The sequence below is a fragment of the Botryllus schlosseri genome, chromosome 14 (genome assembly GCF_051294905.1).
Source record: "Botryllus schlosseri isolate E-star chromosome 14, Bs_hap1, whole genome shotgun sequence".
Taxonomy (NCBI): Eukaryota; Metazoa; Chordata; class Ascidiacea; order Stolidobranchia; family Styelidae; genus Botryllus; species Botryllus schlosseri.
The window spans coordinates 13,074,803-13,095,105 of NC_137249.1; the positions used below are offsets into that span (position 1 = coordinate 13,074,803).

General features: G+C 39.7%; 2 protein-coding genes, 1 long non-coding RNA gene and 1 pseudogene across 4 annotated transcripts in view; 2 read left to right on the forward strand and 2 right to left on the reverse strand.

Moving 5' to 3' along the window:
* Positions 1-20,303, reverse strand: part of LOC145455065 (uncharacterized) — a 39,378-nt gene that overhangs the window by 6,637 nt on the left and 12,438 nt on the right. The window contains exons 7-10 of the mRNA XM_080333018.1: positions 18,052-18,171; positions 12,959-13,057; positions 12,618-12,839; positions 11,870-12,021 (exon numbers count right to left, since the gene is read on the reverse strand). Of these exons, the coding sequence (XP_080189144.1) occupies positions 11,870-12,021; positions 12,618-12,839; positions 12,959-13,057; positions 18,052-18,171 (593 nt within the window). The remainder of the gene's footprint in view (positions 1-11,869; positions 12,022-12,617; positions 12,840-12,958; positions 13,058-18,051; positions 18,172-20,303) is intronic.
* LOC145454916 (uncharacterized) lies at positions 4,776-5,196 on the forward strand. The gene is made up of 2 exons (XM_080332850.1): positions 4,776-4,898; positions 4,972-5,196. The coding sequence occupies exons 1-2, from the start codon at positions 4,776-4,778 to the stop codon at positions 5,194-5,196; spliced, it is 348 nt and encodes a 115-aa protein (XP_080188976.1).
* Positions 5,482-7,087, reverse strand: LOC145454917 (uncharacterized; annotated as a pseudogene). Its single transcript, XR_013920249.1, has 2 exons — positions 6,666-7,087; positions 5,482-6,598 (listed from the first exon to the last, which is right to left on the reverse strand). The product of XR_013920249.1 is annotated as an uncharacterized LOC145454917 (transcript).
* On the forward strand, positions 13,194-15,972 carry LOC145455066 (uncharacterized). Its single transcript, XR_013920269.1, has 2 exons — positions 13,194-14,441; positions 14,791-15,972. It is a non-coding gene; the product is annotated as an uncharacterized LOC145455066 (long non-coding RNA).

Consider the following 20,303-nt stretch of genomic DNA (forward strand, 5'->3'; position numbering starts at 1 on the left):
AGCCACGACGTCGCCAATGATGATTGACATTGACAATTGAAAATATAGGGTAGATATAGCTCCTTTGACGAAATATCTTTAATATAACTGTTGAACCGACTATTTGTAGGGGTTCCAACCAGACATGGGGTAATCGCGATTAGTAATCGTAATCGATTACGACGATTACAGCATTTTGAAGTAATCGTAATCGCAATCGATTACATTCGAAAAAAATCCGAAGTAATCGTAATCGTAATCGACTACTTCCCATATCTAATCGATTTTTTTGTGAAAGAACGATTACTTTTTGTTTGTACAAGGACTATGACATAAACTGAATACTCGTGAACAAGAATGAGATAATATATACCACGTTAGCGATAGCACAAACGTCTGTTTTCAAACGCCACTGACTCATTATTACGTCAGAAGTATTAGCTCCGCTCGTCATTGCGTAAGAAGTATCCACACATAGTCAACAGACATGCGATGGACATTGTAGTGTGATTGTAAGAACACCTCCCGTGGTGTATATCAGGTTATCAATACACTACAGAAGCCGCTACCTCGCAGCAGGATATTGATCACCACTCTGCCTATAGTTTCAAATAGTAACTTATGTATTGATGTTTGGTTGTGCTTAGTTAAACGCAGTTTACCATTGCTGCTTGGCTAGGCTTACCATATTTTGGAAATGTAAAAAGAGGACACTTTTTCAGAAATTTCAGACATGCAAAACCGGAGAAGAATTCTCATAAACCGGTAAACCCACTATGTGATCGTTTGACTAAAAAAAAAAAAAGGTCATCTTTTCCGCTCAAAGCTCAAAATACCGTTTTTCTCTCCACTTTGTCAAGTGGATGACTAAAAAAAAAGGTCATCTTTTCGCTCAGACCTAAAAGCACCGTTTTTCACTCCGAAATACCCGCCGGAGCTTCACTTCTGGGCTAATTTGCGGCATATCACTCGCAATTTCCTCTAAATCTGACCTAAATTTTCAAAAAAGAGGACAAAATCTCGAAAAAGAGGACAAAAGGGCGTCCTCCGAGGACACTTTCAAAAAAGTCAAAAAAGAGGACGCATGGTAAGCTTATGCTTGGCGAGCAGGAGGCCTACGTACGCACGTGAACCTGACGAAGATTCGGAATTTTGTACTCGTCGAATAAAACACTGCAGTTTCCACAACGAAGCATTACAAATAAACAGCTGCTGATATATATCATAACCGAGCCGTGCTTAGCCGTTTCTCGTAACAGCAGCTCGCTGTATATGTATTAAGTTGAAGGCAGAATTTTTATGTTAACTATATCTTATTCTCATATAACTACTTGAAACGGGCGTCAATCGTTATTTCACAGTTCGTTACTTAGCATTTGGACCTACCGCCATAACCATCCGCTTATATAGCCTGACATGTTAGCGTGCGTTGTAGCTAGAATCAGCAATTCAGCCAAAACAGCAATTCCCCTGTCCAACCGTTGGTCAATTTTCATAACTGAATTTCGTCAATAATATTGGTAATTACATAATATTACTATTCATTTATAACCTCTCTGAGCCCCGAGTGTCAGATTTACCTGTAAAGCTGGGGCACGTAATTCATATTCATAGCATCTGGTATGTTGTTATAATTACTGTATGTTGTTAATTCGCGACCTCCAGCCGTTGTAAAATCAAAAGATATTGTACTCGCCCAAACGTAGCAAACTAAAAGAATATCTTTTGAGCGACGCACACACAAATTGTCATGGCTATTTATTCCTTTGTGGATGCGTCGGGTGACATTTGCATTGTGGGCCCAGATCGGAAGGACAGGAATTATTAGTCACGCCCACCCAGCGCGGTTATTGACAATGGACGAATACCCTAAGTTTCGGCCAAGGTAGGCCTATTTCTTTGGTATCACATCCCGTGGAGTAGCGTGTTGGCCGAAACTGCATATGTCTTTTGGTGTGTTGTGGGATCGTGGCGCGGTAATGACAGGCTCCGAAATGCCTGTTCCCATAAAATAGCCTAAGTATGTTTTTTCTTGAGGGGAAGAGGTATGCATTTCAAACCCAGCTATCTACTGGAGCAGGGGTCACCAACTGTTTTGAAACAAAAAGCTACTTCTTGTGTAGTGTGTACTGATTATTGCGACGACCGACGGGTTACCACGTACTCCCCTTACCAAGAACAAAAAACGCTCACTCGCAGGGACTCAAACCAGCTCCTCAAAGCTCAGTTGCGTTGCTGCAGTGCGCGCAGAAGCGCAAATCTCCGCGTCGAGACTCCGGAATATTAACTATAGATTCCCGTTGAGCCACGCGTGGGCGAAGACAAGCAATGCCCCGAGCGACTGCGTTAGTATGTTCCTTAGGGTCGGCCGACCCATGTTCAACTGCTGCTCATATGAAACTAGCTTCAACTTTCAAATCTCTCATTTGGATATTTGCTACAGCGCAGTGGTGACGGGGGGGGGAATGGGGGGGGGCTGGGAGAGACTTACTGGGGGGCCCCTATAAGCATCTATCCGTAACTTATGGGGGGCTTCGCCACCCAGACCCCCCTTTTGCACCTGTTATTATTATCTGTCTATCAAGTTTTGGCCAGGTGCTGGGTTCGGCCATGTCTATTTTTTCATGTGTGCAAGGATAGACTACATTAAGACTAAGTAATTCTACCGCATGCAGAGACGTGATGATTATCGGGATATGGTACTTTTATAACGAATGCAAAGATCTGATGATGATTGACACATCTGTACGGAATCCTATTCTTGCTTTACACGGATTTCCATGTTTATTCGTTATTATCCTTGAAAAAAGCGCATAATCGAAATAGGGGAGCCCTTCGACCAGCCCCCCCCCCGGCGACCGCCCACCTCGCCCACCCCAAAAGCCACCACCACTACAGCGACCGCGGGCGACTCATTTGGTCCGCGTTGGTGACCCCTGTACTAGAGACATTAGAATCGCAAAGCTCGAAGAACATTTTCAAGAATTACTTAAATTCTCGAAAATACTCTATAATTTATGTTGGTTTACGAAATACTTTTGAGTCCCCTTCGAGCACGCTCTCCACCCTATTAAGGAATTTGGGGTGCGGCAGGTAAAGAGTAGACCTGGCAATAATGCAAATCGATGGATGCGATAAATCATCCACTATAAAGTTGGGCAATTGGCATATTATGACGTAATAAGCAAATGACGCATGATATATGAAGAAAGTTGATATCTCAGCCTTTTCATCGTTATCCTTGTATTGTCTTCCAATAAATCATTTAAGATTGTAGTCCTAAGCAAAACAAATGTAATCGTGAGTAATCGTGATTACTTCTTCAATGTAATCGTAATCGTAATCGACTACTTCCTGATTTTGCTGTAATCGTAATCGTAATCGTAATCGCGTGATTCCGAAGTAATCGTAATCGCAATCGATTACATTCATAAAGTAATCACCCCATGTCTGGTTCCAACCATCCCATATCAATTTACGTCGGCTAAATCGGGGGGTAATTGGCGTAGGCTCATATAACATGTTTTTTGGAAAGCATTTCCACAATAATGATATATGAACAGTTGGTTTGTGGTACAGAACTTGAAGATAGCTTTCAATACAACATCCATTGTAGTAAAATATTTATTCAACTCGAAGACTTTTCGGGTGCCTCTTTTCAAGAGTTAACGGCACACTAAAGGGATTTAAACAGAATGAAAAGCAAAACCAAAAAGGCGAAGTATGACGCAACAATCAGAAATTACATACCATGAAGTCCGCAATGTAACGATGGCAACAATAACAAACTTGAAGAGTACGATACTAGTAACATAGCATTTTGAAACCAAACAATAACAAACACGAATTAGAACGCACTAGGCCTATCTACATGTCGCTAGATGTCTCGATAAATTACCCGACGTAAGGTGACGCATTCGTGCGTCACAGACGACGTAACTTTGTCGGGGAATCTGTCGGGGAAATAGTCTCGCGAAAGTTACCCGCTGAAACAGCAGGGGAAATCGCGTATATCGGGTAACGGAAACGTTCGTCTGGATATTTTAGTATGGTTTTGGTATGTCAATGGTTGTGAAATTGATTGTAAGTCAGTTTTATAATATTATAACTAACTTTTAGCACCTGTTGATATAATTATACCGGCAAATGGCGATATGCCTATAAAGTACCGTACGGCACGAACGAAATTCTCTGATATGATACGACTACCGGTACTTTTGCAGATGACACGCGTTCTTATTTGACCTAGTCACTCTCCATAATACAGTATCAACTTTGCATTGGGTTAATAAACTAATTATATACCATCGAATGTAATGCAATTGACAATGACATTCGATATTTAAACCCTTCCAGTACCAGTACTCAGCTGTTGAGTGTTGATTAATAACAACAAGGCACCGCCCACATACACAAACACACCCACTTTGCATCGACTATACACATGATACATCTATCTTGGGATAAACATTAATTGATATGCGATATATTTGATTATTAGGGAGTTTTATAATATCATATATAAAGTAGACAATGTCGGAAAAAAAACAATACATTACATGGTCGGAGCAGGAGGCAGAAACAATGATAGCGATTATCGGCGAGCGTCAATTGATTGACGAAATAGACAAAAGGCGGCAGAGGAACCGAAAACTATTCAGCGATGTCTCGGAGGAATTAAAAAGTCGAGGGATTCAGAAGGAGTGGTAAATAATAGCCCTTTACGTTCGTTGCAGTCTTGGTCTTATATACTGTTCTATCATTATAGGACATCATGTCGCGATAAATGGAAGGCGATGAAAAGAACCTATTATAAGATAAAACAGGCGGTCCAGGTGTCGGGGATGGGCGCTAAGCAGCTCACGTGGCCGCATTACTTAAAAATGAATGAACTGCTTGGCTCCCGGCCTCGAACGGTGGTAAGATAAGTGCTGAGAAGCTTATAGGCAGAGAGTACGGTATGTAACTAGTCATATTTAATTGTTTCTACAGGCATTGCAAAGCAGAGGAGTAGATACCTTTCAGAGCCCATCAAGCAAAGATGATGATGGTGACGTATCAGAAGATGAGGCGACCCTGTCAACGCCGACTGTTGTATGTGTGCTAGATGACTCCGTTTCGGATGAAGAAAAAGAAGAAAGAGTAGAAAGAAGAGGAAAGCGGAAAAGGCATAGCGGTATAGATCTCCCTAATATTCGGTTTATTGCTTTGGCGTAAGATAATCATATATAATCCTTCGATTTCAGATATTGATGACGTGGTGCAGGCAATTCGAGAGGAAGGGGAGAAAGACCGCAAACTCCTCAAAGAAATGTTCGAACAATTCTTTTAAAACTGTTAGAATTCAGTTTATTAATATTTTGTATAAACTAAAATGTTACGAAACATAGAACAGCAAAGAAAAAACTTATAGGAGTAGTTAATATCGCTCAGAATGGCGAAGTGGATAGTTGTTTTCAAGAAAACGGACAATAGCTTCACGGATTTCACTGCCTTCCGTCGAAACCGTGCTAACATCGTCATTGTCAGTATGTTGAGCTTGCGGAGCACTTACAGGTGGTTGTGCATGCTCACATTGTGCAACAACTTCTTTGGCAGTCTCGCATATATTGTGCAATACACAGCATGCGGCAACGATGTCAGGAACCATCACGACGCTTGCATCGATCTTTTTTGCAAGAATCCTCCACCGTTCTTTTAATCGCGCGAATGAGTTTTCAACGATTATGCGGACTGAGCTCAGGTAAAAATTGAAAGACTCGTATCTTGGGTGAAGAGCAGAGCCGACATATGGTTTCATGAGCCATTTACCCAGCGGGTATGCCGGATCACCCAACAAAACCGGAGGAATATCGACCCCTTCAATCCTCTTTGAATTCTGAAAATTTGATATTTTCTAATTATACTCGCACTACTCAAATGACATCCCGAAGGTTATCTTCACCTGAGGAAGTAGGTGCGAGTATCGCCACAAGTTGGAAGCTCGCAGAACTGTGGCATCGTGACATGACCCTGGCATTTTGACACTTATATCCCTGAAGCTGAGAGAGAAGATTGGAATTGATCCATAGTTCAAAAATTAAACCATATTCCGCTACGCGCCGTACCAGTACTTGTCGTCAACAACTGCTTGAAGTATTATAGACTCCCAGCCTTTCCTGTTGGTATAGTCCTTTCTGCCAATAGCTGGAGCTGTGACTGGTATGTGCGAGCCATCAATGCAACCAAATACCTGATGTATTTGTGAAACGCGCAGATTAGAACAGTCAACACTTAAAATAAAGTATTGGTGTAACCTGTGGAAAATGATGAGTCTCAAATATTCGTCGACTTATATTTTCTGCCTCTTCACTTGATGGCATACAAATAAATTTCGATGCTTTTGCTGAAGCTGCTTCGCAAAATCTGCAATCAATATAGTAAGATTGCAGTATTGCTCTCGTAACACCAGCAGGTATTGCAATAGTCGATATAAACCTTTTTACGAAGTTGTGGACGGAGCTGTCACTTACGCCGAATAAATGACCAACTGTTCTGTATTCTGCTGTAGAACCTAACTTGAATATCGCTATTGCAATTCTTTTTGACGTGTCGACTGGCTTCCGTACAGAATCTTCACCTGTGAAAGCAAAACACGACTACGCACTCGACCAAAAGTTGAATGACCCTGAATATAGGCTCCATACGTGGCTTCATATCGTCATGAAATTCCTCCACGACTGATTCAAATGTCACTCGCCTCATTCGGAAGTTGTTCATCCAATCGTCGTCGTTGTTCTCATACATGAAAAGCCTCCAAAAATCATCGTACCTTCACAAACATTTGTGTTTGAAGTGGATTAATTATTTCGTTATATCAATTATGATGCATTAGGCTGACGGAGCTGTGGTAAACTGACCTAGATTTCATCCACAATTGTCTGGGAAGACGGCTGTCTCGCTCTCGATTCTCTCGCTGAAGTACTGAACAGATCTTGAGGTACTGCTGCCTTCGTTTTGATCTAATGTTGAACCAATTCGTAATAAATAATTTAAACAATCTCCTTCGCCTCACTAAGTCCTGATCTAGATCCATCTAAAAATAACTCCGTTATTTAATATTATGTATTATTTCTTCCACTAGAATTAAAGTTAGTTATGACAAACAACAGTCGCATGTACACTGCACCGTACTTATACAGGGTTAACAAATTTGGCGTCCCGTTACTAGGGAACGTGTGCAATTGCGCCAAATGTGGACAAGTGTCGGGTTATTCCTGTGACATGTAAAACGACGACGCTGTCGGGTAAGCTGTCGCCATTCGGGGAATCCCCGTACGTGTCGGGTAAATCTAATCGACATGTAGATAGCTCTACTAATGGGAAATTTGTAAGTTATACAGAAAATCTTTTTGCCTACATAAAATAGGCTTGGTCAATTGGATGATTGTTGATTCTAGGGCTTTCAAATGAAACAAGGATCTGCCTCGCGCAATGACTGTAAACATTTGGTCATTATAGTTTTGAGCACAAGAAGGGTTCTCACTTAAATGTTGGCCAATTGCCGAAGCGTATGCTTGGTAATCGTCGTAACAGTCGGTTTTGGCGGCTGATTTGCATTGTCGTGCGAACTCCGTACGGTCATTTGCGCAAGTTTTTGAGCGAATCAATTTGGGAATGTGTTGCGTTATCCGTTCAAACAATCTTTGTGATGTACGTCCCACATACCTACTATCACAGTGGCACTTAAATTCGTAGACGACGTTACTTGCATTTAAAGCAGGAAGTACATCCTTTCGGAAGTTTGGCAGAAGTGGTTTGGTTGTATACACCACATGCGCATTTACACTATAATAACAACGGTGCACAGCCGATTTGATCAACTTTTCAAACCGATTCGACACATTGCCTAGCCAAGGTAAATGTAAAAATGCCGGGCATTTTTCCGGTCCATAATTGGGAGGTTGATCCGAACGTTTTAACACTCTTGCGAAGGAGCATTTCAATATATGCTCAGGATAGCCATTTTTTGATAGGATAGAATGGATCTCATCCAATTCACGTGGCAATTTTTCTGGCGAACAGATACGCAAGGCCCGATAAACCAGAGATGATATTAGGTTGAGTTTTCGCCGCTTCGGGCAGAAAGAATCCCAACGGATATAATGGCCAGTGAACGTCGGTTTTCTATACACTGACGTCAAAAACATATTTCCAGATCTCTCAACCAACACGTCTAAAAATGGAAGTGCTGAATCAGTTTCTTTCTCCACAGTAAATTGTAGAGCTGGGTGGAGACAATTCAATTTTTTGAAAAACGTATTACACTCTCGCTCATTATTGAAAGCAACAAAGGTGTCATCGACATATCTATAATAAAGGAGAGGTTTTGGGACGCTTTCAAACATTTTCTTTTCATGGTACCCCACAAATATATCTGCCAGACTAGGGCCCAAAGGTGATCCCATGGCAATGCCATCGATTTGCATAAACATCACGTCGTTAAAGCTGAATTCAACACAGCTTGTAGCAGTTCGCAACAATTCCAGAAATATTTCACGTGGTACTATAGGAGGTTCAAGGGAGCTACTATAAAGCGCATCTGCACAAATTTCGAAAGTTTCCGACAGTGGCACATTGGTAAAAAGACTTTTCACATCGAAAGAGCTAAGAAATACATTGGAAGAATTTAATTCAGCGCACTTCAATTTATCCACAAATGTGAAAGAGTCACGAAGACAATGGGGTGTATACAAGGATCGAACTGGCTCAATGACGGTGTTAAGCCACTTGGCCAAATTATGCTGCGCCGATCCACACATAGACAGTATGGGACGCAAGGGCACGTCATGTTTATGTGTTTTAGGTAAACCATACATACGCGGCCGCTGCGAACCCGAAGGACGTAAAGACTCGTACAGATTGACAGGAAGGAGTCCATCCTTTTTCAATTTGAGAAGGCGACGTTGCAGCTTCATTTCGAGCTTTCGTGTGTTGTCGTTAGTATCAGCTGGACCAAGGTTAATGAACTTAGACGAATCTTGGAGAATGGATTCCATTTTCAAGTTGTAATCAGCGCGGTTCAAAATTACAACACCAGAACCTTTGTCCGGTTTCGTTATGCAGATGTTCTCATTGCAACGCAAGGATTTGATGGCTTTAAGGCAATCCTTGTTCATCAAGAAATCTCCGCAGTCCACGGGGGTGCCACAATACGCATGCGCAAGATCGCTAAGTTTAGCTTTCATCGCGGAAAAATGGTCGAGGGATAATGGTCGATGGTGATTTAGTTGACCAACTAATACCTCAAAATTGGCGAATATTTCTTCTCTCTTTGCGTTGCTGGGAGGCAAACAAAAATCCAGTCCATGTGACAGTACAAATTCTTCGATATCATTAAGTTTATAATCTGATAGGTTGGTTATGATGTTCTTTCCAGTCCTTGGTGAATTTCCAAACCGATTCCAATTGACCAAGCCTATTTTATGTAGGCAAAAAGATTTTCTGTATAACTTACAAATTTCCCATTAGTGCGTTCTAATTCGTGTTTGTTATTGTTTGGTTTCAAAATGCTATGTTACTAGTATCGTACTCTTCAAGTTTGTTATTGTTGCCATCGTTACATTGCGGACTTCATGGTATGTAATTTCTGATTGTTGCGTCATACTTCGCCTTTTTGGTTTTGCTTTTCATTCTGTTTAAATCCCTTTAGTGTGCCGTTAACTCTTGAAAAGAGGCACCCGAAAAGTCTTCGAGTTGAATAAATATTTTACTACAATGGATGTTGTATTGAAAGCTAATAATGATATAATTTTACAACTTGAAAAAACACAATTTAGTTTTTTTAAGCCTTTTTTGTTTAAACAACCATCTGTTTTAAATGCAACCCTACTATAAATTATGTATGCTTCTTTAGTTGAGGGAGAGACGTATGCATTTCAAAATCAAGCTTATCTAGAGAGAAGTTTCAGGTTAAATAAATCTCTCGAAAATGCTCTATAATTTATTTTGGTTTACGAAATACTTTTGAGTCCCCATCGAGATCTCTCCGCACCCTATTGGAAAATTTGTGGTGCGGCAATCATGGACCTGGCAAGAATGCAAACCGTCCTCTATAAAAATTGGCAATGGGTAAATTATTACGTAACAGGCAAATGACGCATATTTTTAAAGGAAGTTAGGCCTTTTCAGCGAAATTGTCTTGCAATATAACTTCTAAGATGCAAAATAAATATAATCGTGTGTAATCGCGATTACTTTTCCAATGTTATCGTAATCGTAAACGACTACTTCCTGATTTTGCTGTAATCGTAATCGTAATCGCATCATTCAGAAGTAATCGTAATCGCAATCGATTACATTCATGAAGTAATCACCCGATGTCTGCTTATAAGATGGGGGCGGGTGCCATACCATGATATTCTCTAAGACGGGGTGTTCTATAGTAAACAAAGGATTAGTATCGCATTTCCTTATCAATACTATCATTTACATCCCATCATGTGGACGACTGCTTATTCTGTCAAAAAATTACACCTCCTGGGATGTATCAATATGAATCAAGCTCTCTACACCTTCAGCATAGCTCCATTTGCAACCTTTGACAGTCCATGCGAAGGAATTACGATCGTTTTCAGAACAACTTACTTTACTGGAGTAGATTTAAAGTCAGTCAATTCTACTTCTACTTCAAGTAATTTTAAGCTTCTTATGGAAGAAGTACCTCTACTCGTACTTGAGTACATTTTTTCGTCGCTACATCTACTTCGACTTAAGTAGCTTCTTTGACTACTTTGACCACCTCTGGTCATAGATAACATTGAGATGCACCTAATCCATCACATAACTCTTTGCTATGCAAATCAAAGAGAATAGAACCATACTAGAAATAGTTATAGCATGTTATTCAAATCACTCCTTTACATTTTGCGCAATAGTTGATAAAATTTGCTATAAAAATTTATATGAAAAATCCAAAAAAATGTTGCCATATCAAATTCCTACAAACATCATAAAACATCATACTACATCAATTCCGAGTATCTAGAAAGATGCCGGAAGCTGTAAAGAAAAGTTGCAAAACTTGAAACAACTTGCCCTACTAATGAGTATGTGATACCACCAGTAGTTGACATTTTCGAATATATATATTCGGTTAACACGATGCAGGGACCAATTCACCCGGCTGTTATGCCAATTTCACCGACTTATCCAAAAACTGCTGCCGTCTTCAGAAATTTCATGAATAAAAATAAGTAGCTTTTATTAAAGAAAACTGCTGTTAAATAGGAGTGGAAGTATAGACCTAGTTAAAAGCATAGATACTTGAGTACGTGGTACAAGTATACAGAGCCTACTTGGGTACTCCGAAAAATTAGAAGTACTACCTCGTTACTGCTCAACTCTGAGCCAAGGTATGCAGTGCTCTTATATCAGCACTAAAGCACAAGCCCAATCACTTCGAGGAGGCAGATCAACCACCTTCATCCATATAACTTGAAAGAGTTTAGCGATAAAGATTTAAAGATTTGACATTGCGAATTTTTTGACAAGTGATTATTATAAATCCATTACAAACACACGAAGCACATAATTGTTGAGGACCAACAACATATATCCTAAATGATCAATTTTGCACTACCGTCTTCAGTGCTACCGCAATAACACTAAGTATATTTTAAATATTCTAGAGCGGCTATACCTGAGTACGCTGTAATGTATGTCACATCGTGCTTACGAGATTTATGCAATTTCTTTGCACTAATTGAATTGAATTAAAGGTTAGGTTTACTGGTATATTTGGGGACAGTAGCCTACTATAATAATTCGGTTCGTGGCTCAATTGACATATCCTCGCCCTTTGTTCAATAAGAACAGTTTGTATCTGGCACAATTCTGTTATATGAATCACCTGCTTCCTCCACGTTAACGAAAGTATGGATTCCGTAGACGGATATAGGAATCCAGCAAAGAAAATCAGTTGCTAAAATGCAAAGGATCTTCCTTTTCAATTTCGAATCTTCGTCAGAGTCAGCGGTCGGTACTTGGCTCTTTGAGGTCCGCCTACAAATTTGCAGTATAATGCAATAGAATTTCATAAAGCTATTTTAGCAACGACCGAACTCTGAATATTTCTGGATTTACATTTCGCATCATTGCGGGTATTAGCATCCCAGCACCTCCATATCGAGTTATAATCATTAATTTGCGCAACACAGTGGCGCTTATCGCCTTTTTCGCCTTGTGCACAACGACATGAATTTCATAACGTTCCTAGTGTAGTCGTCTTTCGCATTCTTAAGGACGACTTTCACTCTTTCTCACATTATTTCGTTAGTGTCTCCCGCTCCAATGCGTCTCATCGTATATATTCGCTGCCGAATCGCAGCTCGGCTTAGTTTAGGTCTGCGCTTTTTTCAAAGCATGACAGAAACAGTGAGGTCGGCGATTAGGAGCCCAGTGTAACCCCCGAAACGTAGACGACGGTCATAACTGGGGATTCGAACACATGTCGATTGGAGACGTGTCATGGTTGTTTAACCAATTACACCACCCGCCGTCCCTTCTGTTTCGTGTTAATACACTAGTCTAGTTTACAGTTACATCCATGAAGTCAACATTTATGACCATGAACAAGATCATATAACTTGTTTACAAACCTAATCTTGTATATCAAAATATAGCCAGCCGCCATCAACATAAAGCATGTGATATTCAGTCCATATATCTTAATTGGGTATTCCTCGGAAGTTGCGTTCACTTTTCCAAATATTCTTGGCATACAGAGACCGTGGCCGTGATAATATCCGAATCGGTGCGTCTTCCTAACGTTAAAATGTGCTTCAATGTTGTAATGAAACTTGCTCCAGTCTGAATTTAACCTAAACGCAGACACGGTATGATAAAGGCTTTATTATGGCATTATTTTATAGTCAGTAATAATAATATTTCGCCATGCAAAGTTTCTACGTCATCAGGTATATATGTAATTCATGTATACCTCAAGTCACTTATGTTGCCGTAGTTATCTCGAAAAATCTTATTGATACATTCGACGTATTCAGTACAGACCACTTGGAGCCAAGGGGCGTCAGTCTGCCTGCAATAAAGAAGTTGACACTTTTATTGTATTACGTCTCGGCCATTCGGAGCAGCTAGCACTGCATCAGCTTGACCTGACCCCATTTCAGGTTAATTTAACAACCCTTTCATTTTGTTTTGAGTTGGTATTTGTACGTACACATCAGGGATATATAGAACTCCGGGATGGCTGACTGCGTCAATTGCGTCATCGCGGCATTACCTAAGTAGGTCCGGATTCACGCATTCAGTTTTGATGCACGTTCAAGTCAGCCGCTTCATCTGTGTGTAATTTCAAGTTTTTGAGAGCGGTAGGGGCATATAACATTCATGTTCATGTTCTTATATAAAGCTATAGGTTAACTAGGTTATGAGATGTTCAGGTAGTCTGAAACTTTTTGCGGTATTAGCCCTATTCCTTCAGCAGCAATTTAGCGGTATGCCGGTAAGGTCATTTACTCGGCTTCGGAATATATCTGCTTCTTTAGTATCTTATGTAACATGTTTTGCTGCGCTGATAATCGTGAGAAAATAACAAAATGTAGAATAATTAACATTAACATTGATATCCGCAGTATGATTTAGGTTCCGCCTTGCGGTATGTTTTTCATTTACCGGTATGTTATGCGAATGTATGTCACCATACCATCCAAGGCTGTACATTGTACAAGTACAAGTGTACATTTACACTGTGCCGTGTGAGCTATGAAGGCGACCGTTAAGAGGGACTTCGTCAGTTAAGATCTTGTGCTATAGATTAATATGTGAATATGCAGGTAGTGCTGGTAGCCTATTGCAGGATTACCGGTATTCCAGATCATTGCTTGATTATTCTTAGTAAGAATTGGAGCCACTGAGTACACTACCGATGTGCAAGATTCAAGAGGCATTTCAATTAAGGATAACCAAACATTTGAATCTAATACAAACACAACACGTCAAAGTCGTTGCAGTTGTAAGTGTCTATAACAACTTTTGAATCCAATCTCTTGTTACAGATACTATTCATCAGTTACATGTCTGATAAAACAAGGCAGGCATATGTTTGTTAATGAATGGCACCTTAATGCTACAGTACTGGAATTATACTTCAACAGAAATGCACTGTTGTGAATTGCCAATGGCTGGCTTCCAGTACAGTATATGGCCACAACATTTGTTGACCATTTGCTCTTACTGAAGCCATGAAGATGCCCACTCCCTTGAATGGATAAGCCAGCACAATCGTCAGGACACGATATGACCCTGAGATACGGCCTGTCTTTACCATATAAACACTTATAGCCTATAGGCTATAGGCCTGTACGACGAAGGAAGAGAAAACTCTGAGGATTGCTTTCAATTTGCAAGGTTTCGTCAAATCGTCGCAATAATGCATTGGAGCTCTCCTCGGTCGACCAAAGGTAAGTTAGGCTGATTCTAGTAATACGTTATTAAATGAGCGATTTACATTAATCCTGATGTGGCTAAAGTAGTCTGCGTTGCTACTCAAGTAATAGTGGTATTCCCGGGCGTACTGGTATTTAAACTTCCCCAAGTAGCTGTAGAAAGTGAAATGCCTGCAAGGTACTTGAGTTTGGAGATGGCTGCTTCAAATTTACAAGATTTATCTTCGAAAATAGGCAACACCTACTTGAGTACTACAATGAAGTAGAAGTTCTTCACTATAGAACAACTCTGCATACATCTATATATATATTATTAAGGTTAATTTGTGTATCTAAATACATCATTTGTTCATTTTTGTTGCAGATTCCAGAAAAACAAACGCGATGTTCCAGCATTTGCATCACGTCAACAGTGGATATCCTGATATATTATACTGGGCACGTCCCATTGAAATCTTGGCAAAGATGGCCACAATCTGAATATTTGGATCTCGTGCCTCTTCACCGAGATGTTTTTTTGACATGGAATCATCTATCGCTCTATCGGAAAATCTGCAAGACAATGATACTGAATATTTCTTAACTGATAAATGGCATGAAATGCTTCAGGACGCCCATTCGTGATGTACCGTTAAGCCATGGTTGTAATTTCTTCACTGCGGTCATGAATCCATTGCTCAGTGAACAAAATATCAGCTGAATTCAACAACTGGGTCTACCGAATGCTTCTCAAATTGATAATGATATGTTCCAAACTTCTACCCCCCCCCCCCCCCAGGTTGCATTTGAACCTGAAGATAAGTATCAATGGTGTGTTGATTTCTTGATCAACTTTCATTGAGTGACATAGAAGATGACAAAGCTGCTATCACAATTTCGAGTCCTTACAGGCCGTGCTATCTTTTCATTATTGTAAATGCTCCATGGTGGGGGTGCCTTTAAAATAAACTGTGTTTGAAGCACAATGTTTAAAACATGCTTTGAACAGTGTTTTAAACAAAGGCCTTTTGAAAAAAAATTCTTTTCAAGTTGTAAAATTATGCCATAATTGTGTAAATACTTTCCAAAACATGTGTTGTATGAGCCTACGGACGATTACCACCCGATATAGCCGACTAATATCGATATGGAATGGCTGGAACCCTCAAAATAGTTGGTTCAACAGCAATAGCACATATATTTCGTCAAAGGAGCTATTTTTACCCTATATTTTCAATTGTCAATGTCAATCCAATATGACGTCACTGTTGAATATTCTTGACGTCATTGCTTAAAACAGGTATGTTTTGTACAAGGGCCTGGTTTTAAACATGTTTGTTTTAAATGCAACCCTATACTTCATGGTAATTGTCGATTAACGCTAATTGAAATGGTTGATTTAATCAATCCTATTACCGCCCCCCTCCCCTCCCAGCTACAAGGTTTCAGACAATGGCTTGTAAATAGGTAGAAGACGCTGATATTATTCGTTATTCACTCTGTTATTCATGGCCTGATGCAGATTATATGATGTGTAGAAATTAAACACATTCATGATTTACTGAAATTCAGAGTTGTCATAGTTTACTTGGTTGGCTATACAGCAGTGTCATACTTTACTAGGTTGGCTATACAGCAGTAAGGTTCTGATATGGGAAGAATGTCTAGCTTACTCACTAACTATTCTGCAAAAGGGTGAGGATCATTATTCTAGAAACAGCTGTATCGCTAGCTTGCAGAAAAGTGGATATTTCGAGGCAGATTGCAGGTAACTTTCTGGACCTACTTAGGTAACGGCCAAAATGAAGTCAGCCATCCCGGAGTTCTATATATCCCTGGTACACATACTTGTAAATATATACACGCAATTGACGTCTAGTAAGGCCTAAAAGTAGTGAACTCGGCAAGCACTGCTACTTTCTTGCTTCATGTCAATCGCCTCATGTTGGTGAGTCGCGATCAGGGATATCTAGAACTGGTCGCGATCATTATATATACGCAGAGGTGGTCGGTAACGAAGTACTTCTACTTTTTCGAAGTACTCAAGTAGTTTTCCTATACTTCTAGTACTTACTCAAGTAGATCTGATTTTCTCTACTTCTACTTCGCAATATTTTCTGATCTACTTACTTACTTTTCGCTATTTTCAGTTTATCAAGTAGAAGTAGTTCATTCGTCCAATCAGGAAGATAGCCTGAGGAATTTCGGGTCTGTTTTCACGGAGCATCAACATTGAATTTTCATAAAATATTGAGTAAAGCCCAGAATTGTCCTCGCGCTTCGCGCGCAGTGGATACGGAGTGACCAGTATGATTTCACGAAAGTATCGATGAATATAATTTTGGTAGTGGGTTGGCGTGGTTCCGTTCACACCACATTGTAGCCCTTCGCCCATATGAAATAATTCATCACAGTATATATGACTCATCATAACGTTTGAAACTGATGTTTCGCAATCTAGCATTTACTTGTCATATTGAAATCTATAGCATGTCCATGGCGCGTCCTAACCTGGAAAAGTGGACTCTGACTTTTTTTTGTTAGTTTTAGAGCTGTTTTAGCATACCACCTTTGAAGCTTTCTTGACTAAAGGCATGAAATACATGTATTTATGTTTCACTTTCAATTCCCATTATCAAATACTTTGAGTTATAATTAACATGAGTTCTTTTGTCTGGATAACATACACGTTGAAGTATAAAAGCAAGTGTAGTAATGCCTTTAATTACCGGAAATAAAGCTACACAATATGGCATTTTTACAGTCCACCATATTTTTTATCAACATTTACTTATCGTGCAAAGTGTTTGGCACCGTATCCTATACAACTTCTGCGTATTGCTCTTCGACTAAACTACGGGCCTTATAATATGGGGGATGGCGTCATACCATGTTATTTTCTAAAACGTGCTGTTCGAGAAAACAAAGGATTGGTATCGCATTTCCATATCAATACTATCATTTTCATCCCATGATGTGGACGAATGCTTATGCTATCGAAAATTGGATACCTGCTGGTATGCATCAATATGAATCAAGCTCATCGTCACCTTTCGCATAGCTCAATTTGCACCTTTTGACAATCCATGTGAACGAATTAGGATCATTTTCACAACTACTTACTTACTTGAGTACTTTTAAAGTCAGTCAATTCAACTTCTACTTCAAGTAGTTTCAGGTTGCTTATGGAAGAAGTACTTCTACTCACACTTGAGTAGATTTTTTCGTCGCTACTTCTACTTCTACTTGAGTAGCTTCCTTGACTACTTTGACCACCTCTGTATATACGTTGATTATAATCACAGCGGACGAACCTAATGTGAAATTTTCATATGGTATCTCGAAAGGACAACACGCCACGGCGTTAAAATGCATGAATAGGAGGAGTACGGGAATTCATTTATAAACGATATTTGGAGGCCGTATAATATAGACCCTTGGTTTGATATGATCATTATTCGTATCGATAGCTTAATGTCTAATTATTCACTGCGTAGATCCTGTGCTTGGTAACAAAAGCAACATTTGTCTATAAAATGGCAGAAATCCATCCAGTTTATGATCATTCTTGCATTAGCATGATTGGGGTGTGAGACAGCTCTACTTCACAAGTTTCCATCGCAAATAGGTTAAAGTTGTAACTTACGTTGTGAAGGTGATGAATTCGTCACTACTGAATAATGGATATATTGCAATAAACGTTGAGATAACCCATGTAAGCGAAAGCGAAATGACGAATGATGCGATAGACATTCTCCAAAATGGCCTGAAAAACGTAAAGTCGTGTGACTGTAAAATGATTGCAATGATAACTCTCTCGGCGCTCTGGGTTCTTTTGGTGGGAAGATAGCGTAGTGGTATGATCCGCAGCTGCAACGCCAATAGGATGTGTGTTCGAGTCCGACCGAGGTCGATTCCAGAATCCATTCTCAAGTGTTAGATTGGATGTTTATCTAGGCTCTTCCTCGCCACCTAATCCGCGTAAGCTGTGTCATTACAAATCCTGGCCGTGCTATAAGTCGGCAGGTACGGAATCAAAATATAGAATATCGGCCTGTTGTGAATGGCCTTTATAGTCGAAAAATACCATGAATAGGCCTACCAAAATCAACACTTTTGCTATATTCGAATTGATTAAAGTGATGGTTAACCTGATTGTAGTTATGACCGGCTTCGATGTTAGCATTCACTTTTGGATATTCGTCCGTAGAAATGCGCCAGATATTTATAGAATACATATATAAGCAGTACTGTTCGGTCGATGTTGTAGTTTTTATGTTGTGTGATAGGTGCGAGGGATCCATGCTGGCACAGATTCATACCGGCACATCAGTAGCGAATGTTTTTAGGGTTTGGGCGGAAACAGACATTGAATATGCCACATAGGCATAGCCAAAGATTTTCAGGTGCGGAGAAATGCTTCGACAAACTTATTGACTACTGGCCAACATTTCATTGCCGTAGCTGAAAAAGTGCTGTTTCATCAAAATTGAATCGCAACATGATACCATTATTGGATTTATATTAAACGCAATGTACAATGAGTTGGGTGGTTATTTTTTATCTAAAAATGAAAAATTTTGACCTAAAAAATCAAATGTCTTACATTTTTGGACCTCAAAAAACTTAATTTTGACCATATTTTGACCTAACGTATGCAAATTACGTGTTTTCCCACAAAATGTTAGAATTGTACTACTTATCTTCATTTCTGGTTGGAACTGTCTGTCCTTACGAAGTAGTTTGGCCTAAAAACATTTTTGACTATAAAACTGACAAATATTTACATGAAATAAACTTTATTTTAACGAGATGTGGCCCTATGAAGAATTCCAATAGTTAAATCACGTATTATGGTAGAAATAATTGAAATTTGTTATAGCACAACGAAAGATACTTTTCTACATTCTCGGGTAGAAAGTGTCTGTCGTTACTAAGTAGCTTGCCAAGAATGGAGAAAGACCGTTCAGCAGCAGCAGTTGTTGGCTCACAACACTGCAGTTGTGCGTACACTGCTGGTGACACACCGTGTTGCTGCATTCTGACAATGGTGTCTTCATCACAATTTTTCATCATGCGCTTCTTGATATAAGAATCATGCAATGCCCACGCAGTCTTGCTTCAGTTACGATATTGCGGCATGTTGAGCATAACACCATATCAACCTATTTGTTTCATTTGAATATTTATGATGAACAATGAACAGACAAAGGGCCGTTCACAACGGTAGGCCTATAAAGTAAGCAGCAAGCTGTAAAATGTCAAATTATAAGTTCACAGACAGTGCAAAATCTACGATAAAAACGAAATGCAGGTTGCAGAAAATTTTTGACCTTGTTAACAATTTGACATTTTGTGACCTAACGTTTCAATTTTGACCAAATTTTGACTTTGACATGTCATGAAAACTCTGTGCAAGTGTCGTAGCCGCGCGAGGCGCGAAATTTCTTCAGAGGTAATGAATGGATTCGGTCAATAATAATGTTAGTTGCATGTATTGTGAGTCACCTCGGCATACCGCTGGGCTTATTTGGTCAGGACGTGAATAATCGGTGCATGTAGGCTACATATCAATATCGAAGATTTCAGTGAACATGTGTCTAATATTTTGTGCAAAGATTTCGTCGACGAGGATTTTTCTGCGAAAGCAGACGTGTAGTCGCATGTTGGGCGACACCTTGTCTCATAATTGCGAATATAGTTAGGCCCAGTCCTGTAAATTGGGCGTATTTTTAATTTTCATGAGGAGGCCCCAATACTATAAAAGCTAGAAACCTAGTGACAATAAATCACTCGAAGTGCTAAGAAAAATATCAAGTCAAATAAATCTGTCACGAAACATTCCACTTTATGGTCATATACGAAGATCTACGACAAATTTTGCTGGCTCTGGCTACG